The sequence below is a fragment of the Triticum dicoccoides genome, chromosome 7B, assembly GCF_002162155.2.
Source record: "Triticum dicoccoides isolate Atlit2015 ecotype Zavitan chromosome 7B, WEW_v2.0, whole genome shotgun sequence".
Classification (NCBI taxonomy): Eukaryota; Viridiplantae; Streptophyta; class Magnoliopsida; order Poales; family Poaceae; genus Triticum; species Triticum dicoccoides.
This window is the reverse complement of record NC_041393.1, coordinates 277,012,442-277,033,021: the sequence shown is the minus strand read 5'-3', so window position 1 is coordinate 277,033,021 and position 20,580 is coordinate 277,012,442. Positions and strand designations below refer to the sequence as shown.

At 42.9% G+C, this 20,580-nt stretch overlaps 1 protein-coding gene and 1 long non-coding RNA gene across 4 annotated transcripts; one reads left to right on the top strand and one right to left on the bottom strand.

The window, feature by feature from the left end:
• Positions 1-10,660: 10,660 nt before the first annotated feature.
• Positions 10,661-19,793, top strand: LOC119340213. 3 transcript variants are annotated; one of them, XR_005164447.1, is made up of 4 exons: positions 10,661-11,029; positions 17,970-18,379; positions 18,786-19,045; positions 19,410-19,793. It is a non-coding gene; the product is annotated as an uncharacterized LOC119340213 (long non-coding RNA). The 3 variants fall into 3 exon arrangements; XR_005164448.1 differs by having other exon boundaries at positions 10,665-11,029; positions 18,173-18,379; XR_005164449.1 differs by lacking the exon at positions 17,970-18,379 and having other exon boundaries at positions 10,677-11,029.
• LOC119340212 (mitogen-activated protein kinase kinase kinase NPK1-like) lies at positions 13,400-17,983 on the bottom strand. Its single transcript, XM_037612115.1, has 6 exons — positions 17,005-17,983; positions 16,862-16,903; positions 16,701-16,766; positions 16,499-16,609; positions 16,340-16,420; positions 13,400-16,245 (listed from the first exon to the last, which is right to left on the bottom strand). The coding sequence occupies exons 1-6, from the start codon at positions 17,263-17,265 to the stop codon at positions 16,111-16,113; spliced, it is 696 nt and encodes a 231-aa protein (XP_037468012.1). The 5' UTR covers positions 17,266-17,983; the 3' UTR covers positions 13,400-16,110.
• Positions 19,794-20,580: the final 787 nt, after the last annotated feature.

Genomic DNA, 20,580 nt, shown 5'->3' with positions numbered 1-20,580 from the left:
ACATCTCAATTAAAGTATATTGTCATGGATCATTCAAACATGTTGAGTTTGCCTTTCCCCTTCATGCTAGCCAGATTCCTTGCACCAAGTAGAGATACTACTTGTGCTTCCAAATTCCTTAAACCCAGTTTTTGCCATGAGTGTCCACCATACCTACCTATTTGCGGTATTTACCTGCCGTTCCAAGTAAATTTGCATGTGCCAAACTCTAAACCTTTAAATAATAATTTGTTTTGTATGCCCGAATCGCTCATGTAGCGACTAGGGGCTGTCAGTACCTTCCATGCTAGGTGGGTTATTCTCAAGATGAGTGGACTCCGCTCATCATTCATGAGAAAATGGCTGGTAACCGGGATGCCCAGTCCCATGATCAAAAGATCAAAATCAAATCGAAAATAATTGCAAACAAAATTCCCCCAGGTTTGATGTTAGTTGGAGGCACCCGTTGTTTCGGGCAAGCCATGGATTGATGATTGTTGGTGGAGGGGAGTAAAAACTTTTACCATTCTGTTTGGGAACCGCCTATAATGTATGTAGTATGGAAGATATTGGGAACTCTTGGTTGTTATGTTGACAATGAGATCATACCTCTCAAAATTATTTATCTCTATTTCAAAATCAAGCTCTGGCACCTCTGCAAATCCCTGCTTCCCTCTGCGAAGGGCCTATCTTTTACTTTTATGCAAGAGTCAAGGTGATCTTCACCTTTCCCTTTTTCATTTTATCCTTTGGCAAGCACCTTGTGTTGGGAAGATCCTGATATATATATCCAATTGGATGTAAGTTAGCATGAACTATTATTATTGACATCACCCAAAGGTGAGTACGTTGGGAGGCAACACTATAAGCCCGTATCTTTCTCAGTGTCAGATTAAAACTCCATAACCATTAGTATTGCGTGTGTGTTAGCAATTGTGGAAGACTATATGATAGTTGAGTATGTGAAGTTTGCTAGTTTTCAAGAAAGTTTATGGTCTATGCATTAACATGTGAATAGCTTGTTACTTGATCTTGAGAAGTTTTATGAGATGAACTATTGTTATGACATATATTCATGCTAGAAAAGGTGATTGAAATTATCATTGATCAAACTTGTGCACCTTCTAGCATTCACACTTCATAAATTCTTTCTTTATCATTTACCTACTCAAGGACGAGTAGGAATTAAGCTTGGGGATGCTGATACGTCTCCAACATATCTATAATTTATGAAGCATTCATGCTATTTTATTATCTGCTTTGAATGATTACGGGCTTTATTATACACTTTTATATTACTTTCGGGACTAACCTATTAACCGAAGGCCCAGCCCATATTGCTGTTTTATTGCCTGTTTCAGTATTTCGAAGAAAAGGAATATCAAACGGAGTCCAAACGGAATGAAACCTTCGGCAGCGTGATTTTTGGGAAGATTATGACCCAGGAGACTTGGAGTTGAAGTAAAGGGAGCATCGAGGAAGCCACAAGACAGGGGACACGCCCTACCCTCTCGTGGGCCCCTCGAGGCTCCCCCGACCGACTTCTTTCGCCTATATAAGCCTACGTACCCTAAATACATCAAAACAGAAGATAGATCGGGAGTTCCGCCGCCGCAAGCCTCTGTAGCCACCAAAAACCTCTCGGGAGCCCATTTCGGCACCCTGCCAGAGGGGGAATCCATCACCGGTGGCCATCTTCATCATCCCGGCGCTATCCATGACGAGGAGGGAGTAGTTCACCCTCGGGGCTGAGGGTATGTACCAGTAGCTATGTGTTTGATCTCTCTCTCTCTCTCTCTCTCGTGTTCTCTCTATGGCACGATGTTGATGTATCGCGAGCTTTGCTATTATAGTTGGATCTTATGATGTTTCTCCCCCTCTACTCTCTTGTGATGAATTGAGTTTTCCTCTTGAAATTATCTTATAGGATTGAGTCTTTAAGGATTTGAGAACACTTGATGTATGTCTTGCCGTGCTTATCTATGGTGACAATGGGATATAACGTGCCACTTGATGTATGTTTTGGTGACCAACTTGCGGGTTCCACCCATGAACCTATGCATAGGGGTTGGCACACGTTTTCGTCTTGACTTTCCGGTAGAAACTTTGGGGCACTCTTTGAAGTACTTTGTGTTGGTTGAATAGATGAATCTGAGATTGTGTGATGCATATCGAAAAATCATGCCCACGGATACTTGATGTGACAATGGAGTATCTAGGTGACATTAGGGTTTTGGTTGATTTGTGTCTTAAGGTGTTATTCTAGTACGAACTCTTGAATAGATCGATCCGAAAGAATAACTTTGAGGTGGTTTCGTACCCTACCATAATCTCTCTATTTGTTCTCCGCTATTAGTGGATTTGGAGTGACTCTTTGTTGCATGTTGAGGGATTGTTATATGATCTATCTATGTTATTATTGTTGAGAGAACTTGCACTAGTGAAAGTATGAACCCTATGTCTTGTTTCCTATCATTGCAATACCGTTTACGCTCACTTTTATCATTAGTTACCTTGCTGTTTTTATATTTTTAGATTACAGATACTCATATCTACCATCCATATTGCACTTGTATCACCATCTCTTCGCCGAACTAGTGCACCTATACAATTTACCATTGTATTGGGTGTGTTGGGGACACAAGAGACTCTTTGTTATTTGGTTGCAGGGTTGTTTGAGAGAGACCATCTTCATCCTACGCCTCCCACGGATTGATAAACCTTAGGTCATCCACTTGAGGGAAATTTGCTACTGTCCTACAAACATGTGCACTTGCAGGCCCAACAACGTCTACAAGAAGAAGGTTGTGTAGTAGACATCAAGGGAGCCAACGAAAAACAATTTTCCCCACCGTAACCTTCTGTATCCGTGAGATCCCATCTTGGAGCCTTCGTCGGCGCTCCGCCGGAGGGGGAATCGACCATGGAGGGCTTCTACATCAATACCATAGCCCTTTCGATGAGTTGTGAGTAGTTTACCACAGACCTTCGGGTCCATAGTTATTAGCTAGATGGCTTCTTCTCTCTTTTTGGATCTCAATACCATGTTCTCCCCCTCTCTTGTGGAGATCTATTCGATGTAACTCTTTTTGCGGTGTGTTTGTCGAGATCCGATGAATTGTGGGTTTATGATCAAGTTTATCTATGAGAAATATTTGAATCACCTCTGAATTCTTTTATGTATGATTGAGTTGTCTTTGCAAGTCTCTTCGAATTATCAGTTTGCTTTGGCCTACTAGATTGATCTTTCTTGCCATGGGAGAAGTGCTTAGCTTTGGGTTCAATCTTGCGGTGTCCCTTACCCAGTGACAGCAGGGGTTGCAAGGCACGTATTGTATTGTTGCCATCGAGGATAAAAAGATGGGGTTTATATCATATTGCTTGAGTTTATCCATCTACATCATGTCATCTTTCTTAATGTGTTACTCTGTTCTTATGAACTTCATACTCTAGATGCATGCTGGATAGCGGTTGATATGTGGAGTAATAGTAGTAGATGCAGGTAGGAGTCGGTCTACTTGTCACGGACGTGATTCCTATATACATGATCATGCCTAGATAATCTCATAATTATTCGCTTTTCTATCAATTGCTTGACAGCAATTTGTTCACCCACGACAATACTTATGCTATCTTGAGAGAAGCCACTAGTGAAACCTATGGCCCCCGGGTCTATCTTTTACTCCCTCCGTCCGGAAATACTTGTCATCAAAATGGATAAAAGGGATGTATCTAGACGTATTTTAGTTCTAGATACATCTTTTTTTATCCACTTTGATGACAAGTATTTTTGAAAGGAGGGAGTATCATATAAGCTTTCAATCTACTTTTATTTGCATCTTTACTTTTCAAATCTATATTATAAAATACCAAAAATATATTTATCTTATCATACTATCTCTATCAGATCTCACTTTCGCAAGTGGCCGTGAAGGGATTGACAACCCCTTTATTGCGTTGGTTGCGAGTTCTTTATTTGTTTGTGTAGGTGTGTGGGACTTTTGAGGAGCCTCCTACTGGATTGATACCTTGGTTCTCAAAAACTGAGGGAAATACTTACGCTAATATTGCTGCATCACCCTTTCCTCTTCAAGGAAAACCAACGCAAGCTCAAGACGTAGCAGGAGCCAACGAAAAATAATTTCCACCGCCGTAACCTTCTGTATCCACGAGATCTCATCTTGGAAACTTCGTCGGCGCTCCACCGGAGGGGGAATCGACCACGGATGGCTTCTACATCAACACCATAGCCCCTTCGATGAGTTGTGAGTAGTTTACCACAGACCTTCGGGTCCATAGTTATTAGCTAGATGGCTTCTTCTCTCTTTTTGGATCTCAATACCATGTTCTCCTTAATCATCTTGGAGATCTATTCGATGTAACTCTTTTTGCAGTGTCTTTGTCGAGAACCGATGAATTGTGGGTTTATGATCAAGTTTATCTATGAGAAATATTTGAATCTCCTATGAATTCTTTTATGTATGATTGAGTTATCTTTGCAAGTCTCTTCGAATTATCAGTTTGGCTTGTCCTACTAGATTGATCTTTCGTGCCATGGGAGAAGTGCTTAGCTTTGGATTCGATCTTGCGGTGTCCTTACCCAGTGACAGCAGGGGTTGCAAGGCACGTATTGTATTGTTGCCATCGAGGATAAAAAGATGGGGTTTATATCATATTGCTTGAGTTTATCCCTCTACATCATGTCATCTTTCTTAATGTGTTACTCTGTTCTTATGAACTTAATACTCTAGATGCATGTTGGGTAGCGGTCTATGTGTGGAGTAATAGTAGTAGATGCAGGCAGGAGTCAGTCTACTTGTCACGGACATGATGCCTATATACATGATCATGCCTAGATAATCTCATAATTATTCACTTTTCTATCAATTGCTCGACAGTAATTTGTTCACCCGCCGTAATACTTATGCTATCTTGAGAGAAGCCACTAGTGAAACCTATGGCCCCCGGGTCTATCTTTTATCATATAAGCTTTCAATCTACTTTTATTTGCATCTTTACTTTTCCAATCTATATTATAAAATACCAAAAATATATTTATCTTATCATACTATCTCTATCAGATCTCACTTTCACAAGTGGCTGTGAAGGGATTAACAACCCCTTTATTGCGTTGGTTGCGAGTTCTTTGTTTGTTTGTGTAGGTGTGTGGGACTTTTGAGGAGCCTCCTACTGGATTGATACCTTGGTTCTCAAAAACTGAGGGAAATACTTACGCTACTACTGCTGCATCACCCTTTCCTCTTCAAGGAAAACCAACGCAAGCTCAAGACATAGCAAGGGCCAAGGACTGGCGGTAAGGAGGACTCCCTCCTGGAGAGGGCTGGAGTTCGGCCAGGAGGGTCGGGCCACAATGGCTCCCTTGTACTCCCAGCGGGGTGCTGGCCCTAGTCAGGTGGACCAGGAGGCAGTACAGGACACCCCTGTACTCCCTGCTAGCCAAGGCCGGGAGGGCTGGGGGCTGGTGGCGAGGGGAGCTTCCCTAAAGGTTGTGTTGCCTAGCCAAGGGCCAGGACCCGATTAGTTTGGAGCTGTAGACTCCCCAAACATGTGTGCTGGTGCTGATGGTAACCAATCAAACCCTGCTGGCCAGGAGGGCCAGGGGGTCCTGCTATTTGGTGATCAGCAGGATCAACTTCTATTCAAGCCTCGTGTGTTGGAGGCCCTTTCGGGGGTTGTTGCTGCAAGACTTGCTGCTTCAAATGCTACTGAGTGCCCTGCTTTTATATTCAATGCTAGAAAGAACTTCATGCATGGCAAACCAAAAGGAAAGGGAAGAAAGGAAAAAAGGGAGGATGAATTGGGAACTCCGAGGAAGCGCGAAAGAATATCATATGTAAAAAGGGAGTCTATATGAAGCTCCAGCAACGGGCAGTGAGCTAGACTTCTCCGTTGAGAAAACGATGGATAGTTACGAGCGCATTCTGTATGGCGATATAAATGTATCTTCTAAGAGAGTGTGTACGGGTAGAGTGGAAACTGTGAGAGATGGGAATGGGGTTATTACACACGTAGCTAAGGAGATTGAGGAGAAAGATGAGGCATATGGGCAGCAGAGAAGGAACGGTTGGAGATGATGGTGCATCGGCGGCCTCTGAGGAGGAGGCATGCTGGGGCAAATGAAGATAATAGGATAGAACTGTTGTGGCATGCTCTCACCCATGGCAATTGGCGAGCTCTTGGATCTGCAAGGGCGCACTAAGGCAGAGTTAATTTTCCTTTCAGAGTCTCATTTAAATAAATGTAAAGCCGATGAGCTTCGTCGTGTTTTATATTTTGATTCAGTGTTTGTATTTGAGAGTGATGGCCGGACTGGTGGCCTTGCCTTGTTTTATCATGAGATGAATACAGTTGTTTTGATTTATGAGTCGAGTAATTTTATTGATGTTCTATTTATGAATGAGAATGTTGACAGTGGCGGTTTACGGGTTTTTATAGCCATCTGAACTGGAATGATCGCGCTTTGTCGTAGAATGATATAAGTAACTTGCATAATAAGGGTGACCACCCCTAGGTGGTTTTGGGAGACATTAACGAAATATTACTCTCGTCGGAAAAAGAGGGGGGAATGCGAGACCAAATGCAATGATGAGAGAGTTTCGTAATTGTTTGGGAGAGTGTGGCCTGGATGATATGGGATGTATAGGTTATCTTTTCACATGGAGGAGACGTGAAATCAGGGAAAGATTGGATCGAGCGGTTCGTAATGTGGATTGGGCAAATAAATTTCCTCGGGCTGTGGTCATAAACGAAGAGCATGTATACTCGGATCATCGTCCTCTAGACACAGAATATTTTGATGATAATATTTTTAATCGCCCAAAGAGTCGAGTGAAACAATTTGAAGCTAGATGGCTCAAAGAAGAGACGGTTATGGAAATCATACGTACATCATGGGATAAGGCGAAGATGTTGGGCATAGGCCGTCTCTAGCTGACTAAACATGAGCGGTGCATGCAGATTTACAAATGTGGGATCGTGATTTTTTAAAGGGACCAAAAAAAAAGAATTAACAAACTAAAAAAGAGTTAGAAAATCTACGGAGGGGACCTATAAATGTGGACTCCCTTGCGTGTCAAAAGGAGACTCTTGTCCTTACTGAAAATATGTTGGGACAAGAGGAGATATACTGGTTACAACGGGGTCGAGCAAACTGGCTTTTGCATGGTGACTGCAACACCTCTTTTTTCCATAATACAACAACGGCTAGAAAGAAGAGAAATCAGATAAAAAATTGCTTGATGATAATGGTGCTTGGGTAAAAGACACGAAGATGAAGAATCACATTATGGGATATTTTTCTAACCTTTTTACCTTAGAAGTTAACCAACCAAACCAGGAGATTCTCTCTCTTGTCAAAAGAAAAGTTACAGAGGAAATGAATAGTGTTCTGCTCGCCCCATACACAGCAGAGGAGGTCCGAAAATCCCTTTTTATATCGGTAATTTAAAGGCACCAGGTCCTGATGGCTTACATGCCATATTTTACAAAAGATTCTGATCTATATTGGGGGATGATCTAACTGGTGAGGTCCTCTGGGCGGTGAATACTTGCTCTATACCTAATGGTTGGAAGGATACGGCGATTGTAATAGTCCCAAAAGTCAACTCTCCAGAAAAGGTAACTCAATTTAGACCGATCAGCTTATGCAATATGGTGTATAAGGTTATTTCAAAAATGATTGTTGCCCGTCTAAAGACAATCCTATCAGATATAATCAGCCCTACCCAAAGTGCTTTTGTTCCTGCAAGAATGATTATGGGTAATATTTTAGTGGCTTACGAATGTTTTCATAAGATAAAGAAAAAAAGGACTGGTAAAGAGGGTCTGTGTGCAATCAAACTAGACATGCACAAAGCATATGACCGAGTGAAGTGGCCTTTTTAAAAGGAAATTATGCTGAGACTGGGGTTTCGGCAAGAATGGGTGAATTTGATTATGTTGTGTCTTTCCTGTGTGGAATACCGGGTTCGTTTTAATAGGGAAGAAACTGAAAGTTTCAAACCTTCTAAAGGATTAAGGCAGGGGGCCCTCTCTCCCTATACTTATTTTTGTTGTGTAAGGAGGGCTTAACTGCCCTCTTAGCTAATGCAGAGGAGAGTGGTACTATTTCTGAAATTAAAGTTATCTGAGATGCACCATCAATTTCAAACCTCCTCTTTGCGGATGACTCTTTGATCCTTATACATGCTAACTTGAGAACGCGGAGGCACTAAAATCAGTTTTAGAGGCCTATTATGGGGCCTCAGGGCAAATGATGGGTGTTGGAAAATCTAATATATTTTTTAGCCCCAACACAAAAGTGGAAAACAAGGCACAAATTTGTATTATTCTGAATATTAAATATTATGACTAAAGCCCTTAATGACAAATATTTGGGTTTGCCTGCAAATTTGGGTATGGACAAAAGCGACTTTTTCCAATTCTTAATTGATTGGATTATTAAGAAGATTAGTGGATGGAAAGAAAAACTGCTACCAGCAGGAGGAAAGGAAATCTTACTCAAATCGGTTGTACAAGCAATCCCAACTTATGTCATGTTCGTCTTTAAAATTCCTAAAAAAATTGCAAAGGAATCATTGACGCGATGTCACATTTCTGGTGGGTGACAAAGACAATCAAAAGAGAATGCATTGGATGGCGTGGTAGAAAATGTGTGTACCAAAAGATCAAGGTGGAATGGGATTCCGAGATATACACTATTTTAATTTGGCCTTGTTAGCCAAACAAGCGTAGCGCCTTCTTGATAACCCTGATTCTCTATGTGCCACCATCTTGAGAACCAAATATTCCCCGGATGGCGACCTAATGAATGCAAGTTTAAAAAAGGGTTCCTCTTTTACTTGACAAAGCATTATGGCGGGAGTTAATTCTCTCAAAAATGATTATATTTGGAGAGTTGGAAATGGACTAAATATTAATATTTGAAAAGATGCATGGATCCCGAACTGTGCAAATAGGAAAAGTATTACTCCTAGAAGAGGCTAATATTTTTAAAACAATGCACTTCTTTAATAAATTTGATAAATATTACACCGTTTTGATTTTTTTCAAAACTAATACAGCTTCGGCGTGTGGGAAGCCGATAAGGCCCAGTCGGCCTGCACAAAAGCCGAGTAGGGCCCAGTCGGCCACGGCTAAGCCGATTAGTGGCTAGGCCACCCGACGCATAGCTAGTTGGCCGGTCCGCATGCAGTCGGCCATGGTGACGCCGGTCTATCGGCTTCGATGAAGCCGCTAAGTGTCTATGTGCATGCAAATCTTACGTGTCGTGTTGTTCAAACGCACATGCATGCATTTGTTACGTGCACTAGCTAGCTATTTAGATACATTATGACTGAGCGCTTTCCCAGCCCTTTTAGACCATTAGCACTTCTAACTGTTGGATCGTCACTTTTAGCCTTTCTTAGCCATGCGATTTGCTCTTAACCCCACCAAAATCTCGCGTACAGGCGAAATTGCGCGACCGGCTGCGCTAGCCTTCTCGGGCCGTCTGAGATTCAATTGGGCCTACCGGGCCTCTATTAGCATTCCGTCGAACGCAACGCAAGCGTAGAACACTAAAACAAACGGAAATGCTAACGCCCACGTGTGGGCGTTAGCCAACTCACCCACACGCCTCCATCACCGTCCAGTAACTTCTGCACGAATCTTGGCATGAATTAGCTGCTTTTGTATGCCACTTAGGACAACTCGTGTGTGTGATGTGTCAGAGAGGTCGCCCACACATCCGTTTTACCACACAGGAGGATCGGTGTGTGGGCGTTTAGTAGTTTGCCCACACACTAGTTTCAGTCATGCACAAGGGCTGGTGTGTGGGTAGTTTGCCACCTCGCCCACACGTCCGCCTCCTCTCCCACACCTAAGCTATCAGTTGCCATGCGTTTTGCAGTGTACATGGCAACTGCCCTAGTGTGATTGCAAGCAGATGTCAACTCTTTTTTTTACCCGAACATGTCAGTTGCCATATGTTTGGCATGGTACATGGCAAACTGCCCTAGCGTGCACGTAAGCAGATGGCAACTCTTTCTTTTTTAAATGGCAACTGCCCTAGTGTGCTTGTGAGCACATGGCAACTCTGTCTTTTACCCGAACATATTTTTTGCCATGCCTTTTTTTTGTAGCGCTACATGGCAACTGCCTAGTGTTAGTAGGTGGCAACTCCTAAAGTTTTAAAATCATGGCAACTGCAGTAGACCAGACCACACATGGCAATAGCTGTAGTTGTCCAAAAAATGGCAATCTGGAACTTTGACCTGAGATGGCAACTGCAGTTGAGCAAACATGGCAACTGTAGTTGTCCGACATGGCAACCGTAGTTCAGCGACATGGCAACTGCACTTAAACAAACATGAACGAGGGTCCGCCCCGTGGCAACTGCGGGGCGCGTGGTAAAGTGTCACGTGGGGCGTGCGAGACCACGAGATACAAGCCTGATGTACCGGACGTGTGGGCATTATCTATTTCGCCCACACGCACGCGTGTAAGAGGGACCGGGAGAAAAAAAAGGCGTGTGGGCGCTAGTTGTTTTGCCCACACACAGACATATGGGATGGTCCTCTTAGGCACCACACAGAACCTGTGGGTAGATTCCTTAACGCCCACACGTGTGGCAGTTAGCGGCGTCCAAAACAAAAGATGGTCGCGACCTGGTCTCTTTCGCTTGCGCCGCCGGATCATGGTTGACCGACGTGGGGTATCGGATTGCAACAGCGGCTGCGCTGGTTGTGCACGGACAATGTGGACAGCGCCTTGATGGTCCGTTCGGTCGCACGAACGCGAGCGACACGGCCGGATTGGGCACGGACTCCAGCGGCGCGGCCCGATGGGGTGTGGCGGTCAACAACCATGAAGTTCAATCACGAATGTGATTGATTGAGCCGGTGGACGGCGCCTCCGCTGCTGGGTTCTCCATGAAGGCAGCGCTGCTTGGTCAGGATTGATTGATCTCTATGACCTTATCCCCCGATATTCTCCTCCTAAGCCTCCAGCTTTTACCTTCGCCCAATCTACACAAGCCAGCAGCAACAAGGTGAGCGCCCCACCACCTCAACCCATATGCGTTTTTTTCTCTTAGATCTTGCTCTTCTGTTCTTGCTGTCGATGGAAGGCAGCGTGTGTTATGGATATGTGTAACTGTTTTGCAATTTTTATTGATTGCAAAGTTGTTGATTATATGTTTCCTTTGCAGCAACCTTAGATCTTGCTCTTCTGTTCTTGCTGTTGATGGAAGGCAGCGTGTGTTATGGATACTAGATGACCTGGTTGCGCCAATGGCGCAAGAAGCGAATTAGAAGCGATGATGGTAGTGAGTAGTCCTGGTCATGGGCAGCCCAGCCCGGTCGGCCCGACCCGACCCGGCCCGAAAAAGCCCGACCTGGCCCGAGTCAACCTTGTCCACGGGCTGGGCTCGGGCCTAGGTTTTGTGCCCGAAGCACTGGCCGGGCTATTTTCGCCGTTTAAGGAAGAGCCCCGACGGGCTTTTAGCGTGATGGGCCGGGCTCAGGCCCGACAGCCGGGCCAGGCCGAGCTCAGGCTTGGGTTTTTTGCATCAGGCTTTGGTTGGCCCGGCCCGACAGCCGGGCCTGGGTTTTTTGCGTCGGGCTTTGGTTGGCCCGGACCGAAGCCTGGCCCGGCCCGAGGGATAGCCAAGTATAGTAGTGAGTAAGTAGGAGATGTAGATGGAAGTTAATGGAATGTGGATTGTATTACAAATAGTGTATATTAATTAACGATCATATACAGAGCAATATAAATGGGAATTTCTTATCTATATTGGCCACGAACATAAGAAAATATTTGCGTTAACCAACAAGGAGCGAACGCAGTTGGCATAGATATATCACATGGATCTAACATAGCATGGAGTGGAGAACTCAACAGATGGTTTAATTTACTTGTGCCATCGCTATAGTAACAAATACATAGATATATAGATGGATAGTGTATAGTTCAAAGTTCATCAACGGGACAAGAGAGGCGCATGAATAATAGGCACTTAAATCGTTGCATTTATCGCTGGTCATTTAAAGCAGGCTGTTGTAGCGGGTAGCATCTGCATTTTTCAAAGATACATAGGCTATGGAAGCACACTCTCTTTAAAACGGATAAAACCCTGTGTTTCAAATCAGCTGCATAGAGTCATCAATTGGTCAAGATGAGCAAGTTCATTTTGCACATCGACAAATTTGTTGTGTTGAAACAAAGCAGCAGTTTTGCCAAGGTCATTGCCGTTTGTAGAACTGGTTGAGCATACACCGTCGCAAAGCCTTTGCTAAGCTCTCTGATCTTTGAATTATGTTCTTTGATCTTCTTTTCTTTCTCTCTTCACAAACCAATTAGATACGGTCCTCTTTCCTTTGTTTGTTTCAGTTCGTTGTAACTATAGTCCTTGAGAACATTGCCACGCACAGTCTCCATGCATCTGATAACTCGAGCCGCTCCAACATACATGCATCTTCTATGGAAATAGATATATACCAAAAATCCACGATAGTGACATTGCTTTGGCGTCATGTCACCAATGCCGCATGCTGGTACGGAACTTGATTGTAACTGCAAACCTTTGTCCAACTTTGCAGCAGAAAAACTGGTGGTGGAAGCTACAGCTTAATGAACATGAGTATGAACTTGTCCCTAATGTCAACCATCTCCATGACAGGATCTGTGCACACATAAAAACAAAATCAAACCAAATACTGGAACCATTTTATGTGCGAGCAATAATGATCTAAAAGTACATACTTACATGGCATATTTATACGTAATAAATCATATGTAGTAGATCTAAAGAACATGCAAGTACGTACTCAGATAGTATCTTCATATACAATGGTTTAGATTTCTAGTTAATGCTAGGTTCAGTTCATGACTTCATATGAGATAACCTGGCAACCGAGGCAGAAATCGTAGAGAGGTAAAGCTGGCAACTAATCTGTATAATCATCTTCAAGAAAGGCAAGAAAATAGTGTGCAGCAGCAAAGCTTTACTTTTTTTTAAGAAAGCAAAGCTTCAGCTATTTCTTCAGCAAGGAACCAAATTCAGAAATCAAAGTCCAAACAGAGAATAAACGTTTCCCTATAGAGCTTATAGACAAAGAGGTAAAAACAAGCAGATCTAAACACCAATGCTAATGTAATATTGGTATCCATAAGTAGTAGCTTCAGATCCTAAAATTCATCAGCACTGCAGCCACACAATTTTCACTCTCCTATCTATTTCCCCTTTCATATCATTCAACTCTCTGTTTATTGGATCTTCATAAACACCAAAAATCTCAAGGATTTACATGCACATTAGAAATTAAACTTGCCTTAGCATTCTATTTGTAAACTGCACCAAAAGAGAGAAGCCACAGGCATCTAGGGCGAAGATGAACTCGCACGTATGTACACTGGGAAGCATGCATATGAAAGTTAGAAGCATACATTTACCTATGGTTGTAATCACTATGAATAGAATTAGCAACTACTATTTATTCGTTACTTGAATGGAATCAACAACGACTTTCATGCATTGCATATACGACGGCTGGCCCTATATGCCTCCTCTGCCTTATCTCGTAACTACTACTAATAATTGTTGACTGGGCTCGGCTGCTGTCTAAACAAAGACAACTGCATTCAAGCACAGGGCAGTACCTCCTAAGACTGAAGATTTAATTAACAGAAGCAAGCATCTGCCAATTTATTGAAGGAAGAACACCACGCCTAAAACACAGCGGGCCTATCAACTTAATCCAGACATATAAATTCGTGGTCACACCACCACCATCACACCTAAAAACTTAGGAAAAGTCTGTAGTCCATGTCACAATTATAAATACTCTGTTTTCACCTTAAACTATCATAAAAGAGACAAATAAAAATACAACAGTAATATAAATGCAGACCAATGCACAACACATCAGGTGAAGATTTCCAAAGATAACCAATCAGATCAGTTCAGTTGCACACAACATGTTCATACAACTACTTCCACGAACAGTTCCAGTAGGCTTTCATAAACTCACTTGCACCAATCCATCCCTTGCCAGTAAACAGCAACCGCTACCCAATCACTTATCCAGAATGACCCAAAGCACCAAACTGAACATAACTCTATGACCACACTGTTCTGAAATATTTTTCTTCTTCAAGCTAATTAATAAACTAATAAATTCACCCAAACTAAATTATCTTCTTAGCTGCTTTAATGGAGCATAGTAAGCACTTGTCGTTGCTGTCTGGACCTTTTTTTAGGCAGTGATGCGTGCGCATTTTACATAGTAGCTTGCATAACCTGCTCAACTTGCTTAACCCAGAGATATAGTGACCACCAGGGTGGGCCCTGAGTAATAGAATAACTGTACGATCCATGTGTCAGTAACCTGATCTGCAACCCAAGCGCACAAATAGACATGCAAGGAGAAGCAGAATGACACCTACCAATAGATACGATGGTGTGTTACAGAATTGAAAGGCAAAGGAACCAAATGGATTCATCTCAAGCAAGGCAGCAGGAATGCAACTAACCCCCGCATCTTCCTTGCAGCACGAAGAGAACTTTAGAGAAGCAAAGTAAATGCAAAATAGGGACTCGGTGGGCTAAATCTGACAGATGGCATCAACCAAGATATTAAGAGGAGCTAACATGTTATTAGCCTCCTTGCAACTGTTCAGAGATCACCGTCATACTGCACTTGGTCAGCTGAACGATCCTCCCACCTGCCATAAGAGGAGCTTACCAAAGTAAGCTGACTAAAATTAAGAAACAAGAACAAGCAGAACATCGCAAGGAAAAACACTCAAAGCACCAACATGCTCATTGTCGCTTGAGCCCCAGTGTACTGTCACAAACATAGGCGGTTCTAGAGAAAGAGAAGAAATAACATTGTAAGAATCGTGAGGGGCTGGCTCGAGGAGTGTGGTGAGGTCGGATCAGGGTACCTGAGGTGTCCTGCACCTTGCTTCATCAGACCCTGGGATTCCATGGAACAATCGAATCAAAACAAGTGAACCAGGTCGGCTAAGATTATTAGAAGAGATGCACCACATTAAATAATTATAGCACAGAAAATAATTCTTACGAAGAAATGAAAGGGAAAACCGATTTACATCAAATCTTAGATTCCCTCAAAGACAAAAATACAAAGAGAGTACTGGGATAAATTATTGAATCTGTTCAAGTGAAGAATGCATGCCCAGGGGTCCCCCCCCCACACACACGCACACGCACACGCGCACACACACACAGACACACACATCATGTTCTTCCCTCTAGTGTACAACTTCTTATGTGAAGGCTGTACCAAAGTACATGAGGTTAGTTCTTTTTCACAGTAATAATCTTAATTGTGGAACATCACTATGTAATATCTCAGAGCTGGTAAAAAAAGACTTAGACATTATTGAGGGTTTTTGATAGGATGGTATGCCATCGACAAGTTAAGGTGATAAAAAAATTGGTGTATTTTCTATTATGGGCAAAGAAGCAAGAGTTTCACTATTACAAATTGTAAGAAACTGATCTCCAAAGCATATTTTGACATGTGAATTGGCTTTTACATGGCAAATAATTATAGCAAAGAAGTGGTAACCTATACATATATGCAATGCAGTCTAATTCTAGTTCTTATCATTGCTGCATTGTTCTGCAAAAAGTAGGAGCATCACAATATATTAGTGCAAGTTCAGGACTGCGTTGACTCTTCCTTTAAAAAATTATGCAAGGTGACTCTGGTAACCATATACCAGTTTATAAAATATATAATATTGAATCATATACCAGTTTACAAAAATCCATACGTTTGTATTATTATTTGAACTATCTAATGAAAGAAGGCAACAACTAACACATAAATTCATTAGAAAGAGATGGTATTCCAGATAGCGCCCCGGACAACGCTTCATTACCAAGAGATTATGCAGGAACTATAATGCAAATACCTGCAGAGCACTTTACCATGAGCTTGCTTGGAACCAAACTCACACTTTCATGTTTCATGCACACAGGTAGTCAAGATCAATAAATAAGAATCCTTAATCTGATGGCATAATTAGACAGGAAAGGTTTAGCATTTGCTATTCTGTTGTAAACTATTGTTTTGATCACTTGACAAGCACATGAAGGTTTTATTTCTTCCAAGCTATTATACTCGACCTTAACAGCATATTGAACATCAACCTTACCAACTTGGCAACTTGCTTAGATGCCCCGAAATCGGCAAGCTTAATGCAGCCTTTGTTATCAACAAGAATGTTTGCACCCTGTAAAACAATCCCATGATCACCAAGATAATTAGCACAACCAAACAATCAATGACACAAAGATTCTAGTATATTAAGGCTTCAGAGTTTTTACCTTAATGTCTCTATGTATTATTGCATTGCTATGCAGATATTCCAACCCTTGCAAAATCTGCCTAGTATACTTCCTAATGACCTGATCAAAATACGCAACGAATCAATTTCTCTTCTGCGAGTCAAATCACAGAAAACCGCATGATTGATGGTTAATTACTGCCTCCGGGAATGAACCGAGTTTTCCAAGAAGCGACTGGATAGACCCTCCAGGAACAAACTCCAGCAAGATATTCAGTGTGTCTTCCTCACGGACAGTCCCGAGGTACCTCTTCTCAAATCACAGGAAGTAGATCAAACAACTGCAGTCTAGCAGTCAAGTATAGAGTATCTAAAATGTAATCGATCTTTCATCTACTAACCACAATACTGGGGTGCGAAAGGTTCTTGAGGAGCTTCACTTCTTCCTCAAGTTCTCTTATATGCGCCTAATCGTAGAAACAAAAGCCACAAATCACCTCACATGAAGGAAAGCCTCAACAACTAAATTGGTAACCAAATCGGTCAGAGAAGTGATACTCACTTGGGCCTTCTCCCGGGTCGCGTTGGTGCTCCCGTTCAAAACCTGGAACCAAAAATCAAACAAGGGAGAGGAGTTAGTCTGACGAATGACTCCAGGTCTCCAGACAGTACAAACCGGATCACCAAATCGTGAAATCTCGGCACCTGCTTTACTGTGAGGAGCTCGCCGGTGTCCAGGTCCATCCCGAGGTAGACCTGCCCGAACGCGCCGGAGCCGATCATCTTGCCCTTCCGCCACCGGATCAGCGGGATCTCACCCGCTCGGCCGCCCCCGTCGGCGGGCACGGGCGTCGGCGACAGCAGGCGGCGCGTCGGCGAGGGGCTCTTGGAGATGAGCCCGAGCAGGCTCATCCCCCTCGACTTGCGGAGGCAGGAGCAGAGGAGGCGGCGGGGATATTCCTTCATCCCACACTCTCCTCCTCCTCCTCCCCCGTCTCATCCACCCCTCCTCGTCCCAGATCCCGCCGAATCCGAGGCTTGTGGGCACGGAGGCGAGCTTCTCCGACGGCGGCGGCGGCAGGAGAGGAGGCGGAGGTCGAGGGGGAGACGCGCGGGCTAGGTCACCGGCATCGGCGGCGAGCTTCTCCGGCGGCGGCAGCAGGAGAGGAGGCTGGGGTCGCGGGGGAGACGCGCCGGAACCGGCCGATGCGATCGGGAGAGAGAGGGGTTAGCGAGAGAGAGAGAGAGAGAGAGGAGGGCGACAAGAAGGGGGAGGCGAGTGGGATGGGAGGCGGCGGCTAGGTCTTCTCCACGGGGGAGGCTGCCTTTTATACGCCCGGATGCGAAATGACTAAAATGCCCTCAGCGGGGCACGGAAATAACACGCGGTGGCATTCGCGATTTAAAGGCGACGTGGCCACCTTCGTCGTGCCTAGCTACCCCTTCATCCTTTATAAGTTAGATGTGTAACTGTTTTGCAATTTTTATTGATTGCAAAGTTGTTGATTATATGTTTCCTTTGCAGCAACCAATCTATACATTGTTTGATCATCTCCACCCCCTATGCTATGAAGTCTGATTTAATTGTTTCCACTGGATCATTTGTATTTTTTTCATTTTATAGGCCATTTTATTGCTATTATTGCTTGTTTACTATCTTGTCATGACAGGAAAGTTGAAATGCTTAATTCTGCTCCGAAGTGGCATGATCCCAATCAAGACGAACTATGTGTCCTGCAAATAAATCATTAGGATTTCATTTTTAGTCATCTCTAAGATATTTTGACTACCAATAAATTATTCTGGTACACATTTCGTTGCTTAGTTGATTCAAGGGTACTAATTACTGCATGTGTTTCTGATTAAAAAAAAGCAATCGATGAGGGGATCCATGAGTGTTTCTCATTCAAACTACATGTATCTTCATATGTTGAATCGAGTCATACAATAATCAATGAGGGGATACATGAATTGCGGAAGGCAGAGGCTATGAGCCGGAGCGCAGGATACTGTCATCATTATTGCCTCTACTTGCATAGTCTGCTGCCACGCCCATAACCCCTGGTACATACAGATGAATGTGAGATTTTCCTACATCATTTCAGTTCAGTTTGAGGTTGCTTATTTTACTGGCTTGTGAGAATATCTCGTGTAAAATAATAGATGAGGGTAAAATGGTGATTAAGGCTCTTTTATCTCGCGTCGGTTGCCTTGTTGTGATGCTTTTAAATGAAAAATAAATATATATATAGGAAAATGGGTTAGTACTCCCATGAGTACATACTCCTACGCACGTGTCGCTCGCTTGCTCGTTCCCTCGTGCTATCTGATCAGATTTTCTATTATAGAAAAAGAAACAACGGGCTAAAAAACTCAACCGAAGTCGTGGTCTTTGATTCGATTTTTCTGGTGTTTTTATGTTTCCACGGGACCACCTTATCTATTTGATCGCTTATCCATCTCTCGCCTTTTTCACTGGCGTCTAGATGCGGCGGCGAGCTCGCACGGATTGGCGGATACGTCGGCTTCCAAGAGAAGCTCGCTCGGCACGGCCATATTCTCACTGGCCAACGGCGGAGACGTGACTGACCAGGTTTGTTTTCGGGACGGCGACCATGGATGAATAAGATCGACGATGCACTGATCAGTTCAGCAGAGCCTTGTTCTTTTCGGTCGATGTTGAAGCCTGCTCCATGTTCTCCAATCACATGGAGCTGTTTTTTGAAGCCCATCAATCACATGCTAGGTACCTGATCGATTTGTTTCATGGCAACAATTCTCGTGCATGTCAGATGTAGTATGTGGCATGATAGGGTCGTACCTCGTCATACATGTAGGCAAATCTTTCTCTTGTATTTTTTATCGGGTCAATCGAACATGACGATGCATTCTATGCCCATATGCCCACAGGCAAATAATCTACATTCAGAATGGGGTTTTTTCTTCAGTTTACGGTTACTATGAATTTAATTCCAGATTCTGGTAAACCATAATGAGTAGAAACTGTATAACATTGACCAATAATAGTATTGCCCTACACACATATCTATCTGGAGTACTGCAAGCTTATACTTATTCAACATAATAATGATTTCTTTGTTTCGCTTCAGACCATTCCACGGTGAAAGTGTTCTTCAACTCTGAAAAACTGTTCTCTTTATTGATCACATGGATTGATCAAGAGGGTATCACAATATGGTCAATGGAAGCAGCAGCTAACATATGGATCATATGGGCGATCAAAGAGAAAATCACTTCTCTCTGTAAAAAAAAGAGAATTACTCAAGAGTTTTGTAGTAGTATATTTTCCTCTGTTACCATGTGTGGTCAAAGGGAATGTACTACCATCTTTAATGAAGGATATGTAATACCTGTGCGTTGACTCATTTCTCTAAGTAATTTTTCTCTGTATCCATGTTTATTTTGGATGGACCGGTAGTCGTTTATTAGGAAGTATATACCTGACAGTTAAATTTATCACTTCTGTTGTCATATATACTCTTTCTGAAGTGGTATATACCCTGAACCAACCTGTGGTTGGATGGTTAGAGGGACTGTGGTATCCTCAGCCCATCAGGGTTCAAATCCTGGTGCTCGCATTTATTCCTGAATTTATTTCAGGATTTCCGGCGATGCGCATTCAGTGGGAGGAGACGTTCCGGTCGACGACGAGGTGCCTACGGTGATTTTGTAAATTTCAAGATGATATGCCGGCTCAGTCTTTCGGAGGTGCTCATAGGGATAGGGTGTGCGTTCATAAGGGTGAGTGTGCGCGTGTATATGAGCGTTTGTGTCTGTACTGATGTTCAAAAAAAATGTGGTATATACCCATTAAAAATGCATTATATACCCATTACGAATACCATGCAGTATATACTCCTTGAAAAATGATGCAGCATATACCCCTATAGTATATACCCCCGCAAAAAATGTAATATATATCCTTTTTTCTGCAGTTTATACCCTTCAAAAATTGTCTAATATATACTCTTTGAAATATCGTACATTACACAAACGGGATACTGCATTGTTTGCATATCTTTCAAGATTATAGTATACATCCTGGATACTACATGGGTATATATACATACTACCAGTTCTCTCGGAGACATGACATATATACTGTATCAATCATATTTACGCTGCTTAACTTTTCTCCTTGTATAAAATATACTACTGGTCTGAAACATGAAGTATATACTGTCCAGTGAATAATCCTCATATTTTCTAATGTTTGAAAAGTAAGTACTACATGCACGGTTCCTTGATTCTAGTAGCAAG

Excerpts from the sequence above, each read along its gene's own strand:
- LOC119340212 (XM_037612115.1), bottom strand. The coding sequence starts at position 17,265 with ATGAAGGAATATCCCCGCCGCCTCCTCTGCTCCTGCCTCCGCAAGTCG. Across the intron at positions 16,767-16,861 it reads CGACCCGGGAGAAGGCCCAA|GCGCATATAAGAGAACTTGA; the intron begins GTGAGTATCACT and ends TTCTACGATTAG. Across the intron at positions 16,610-16,700 it reads TTTCGCACCCCAGTATTGTG|AGGTACCTCGGGACTGTCCG; the intron begins GTTAGTAGATGA and ends TGATTTGAGAAG.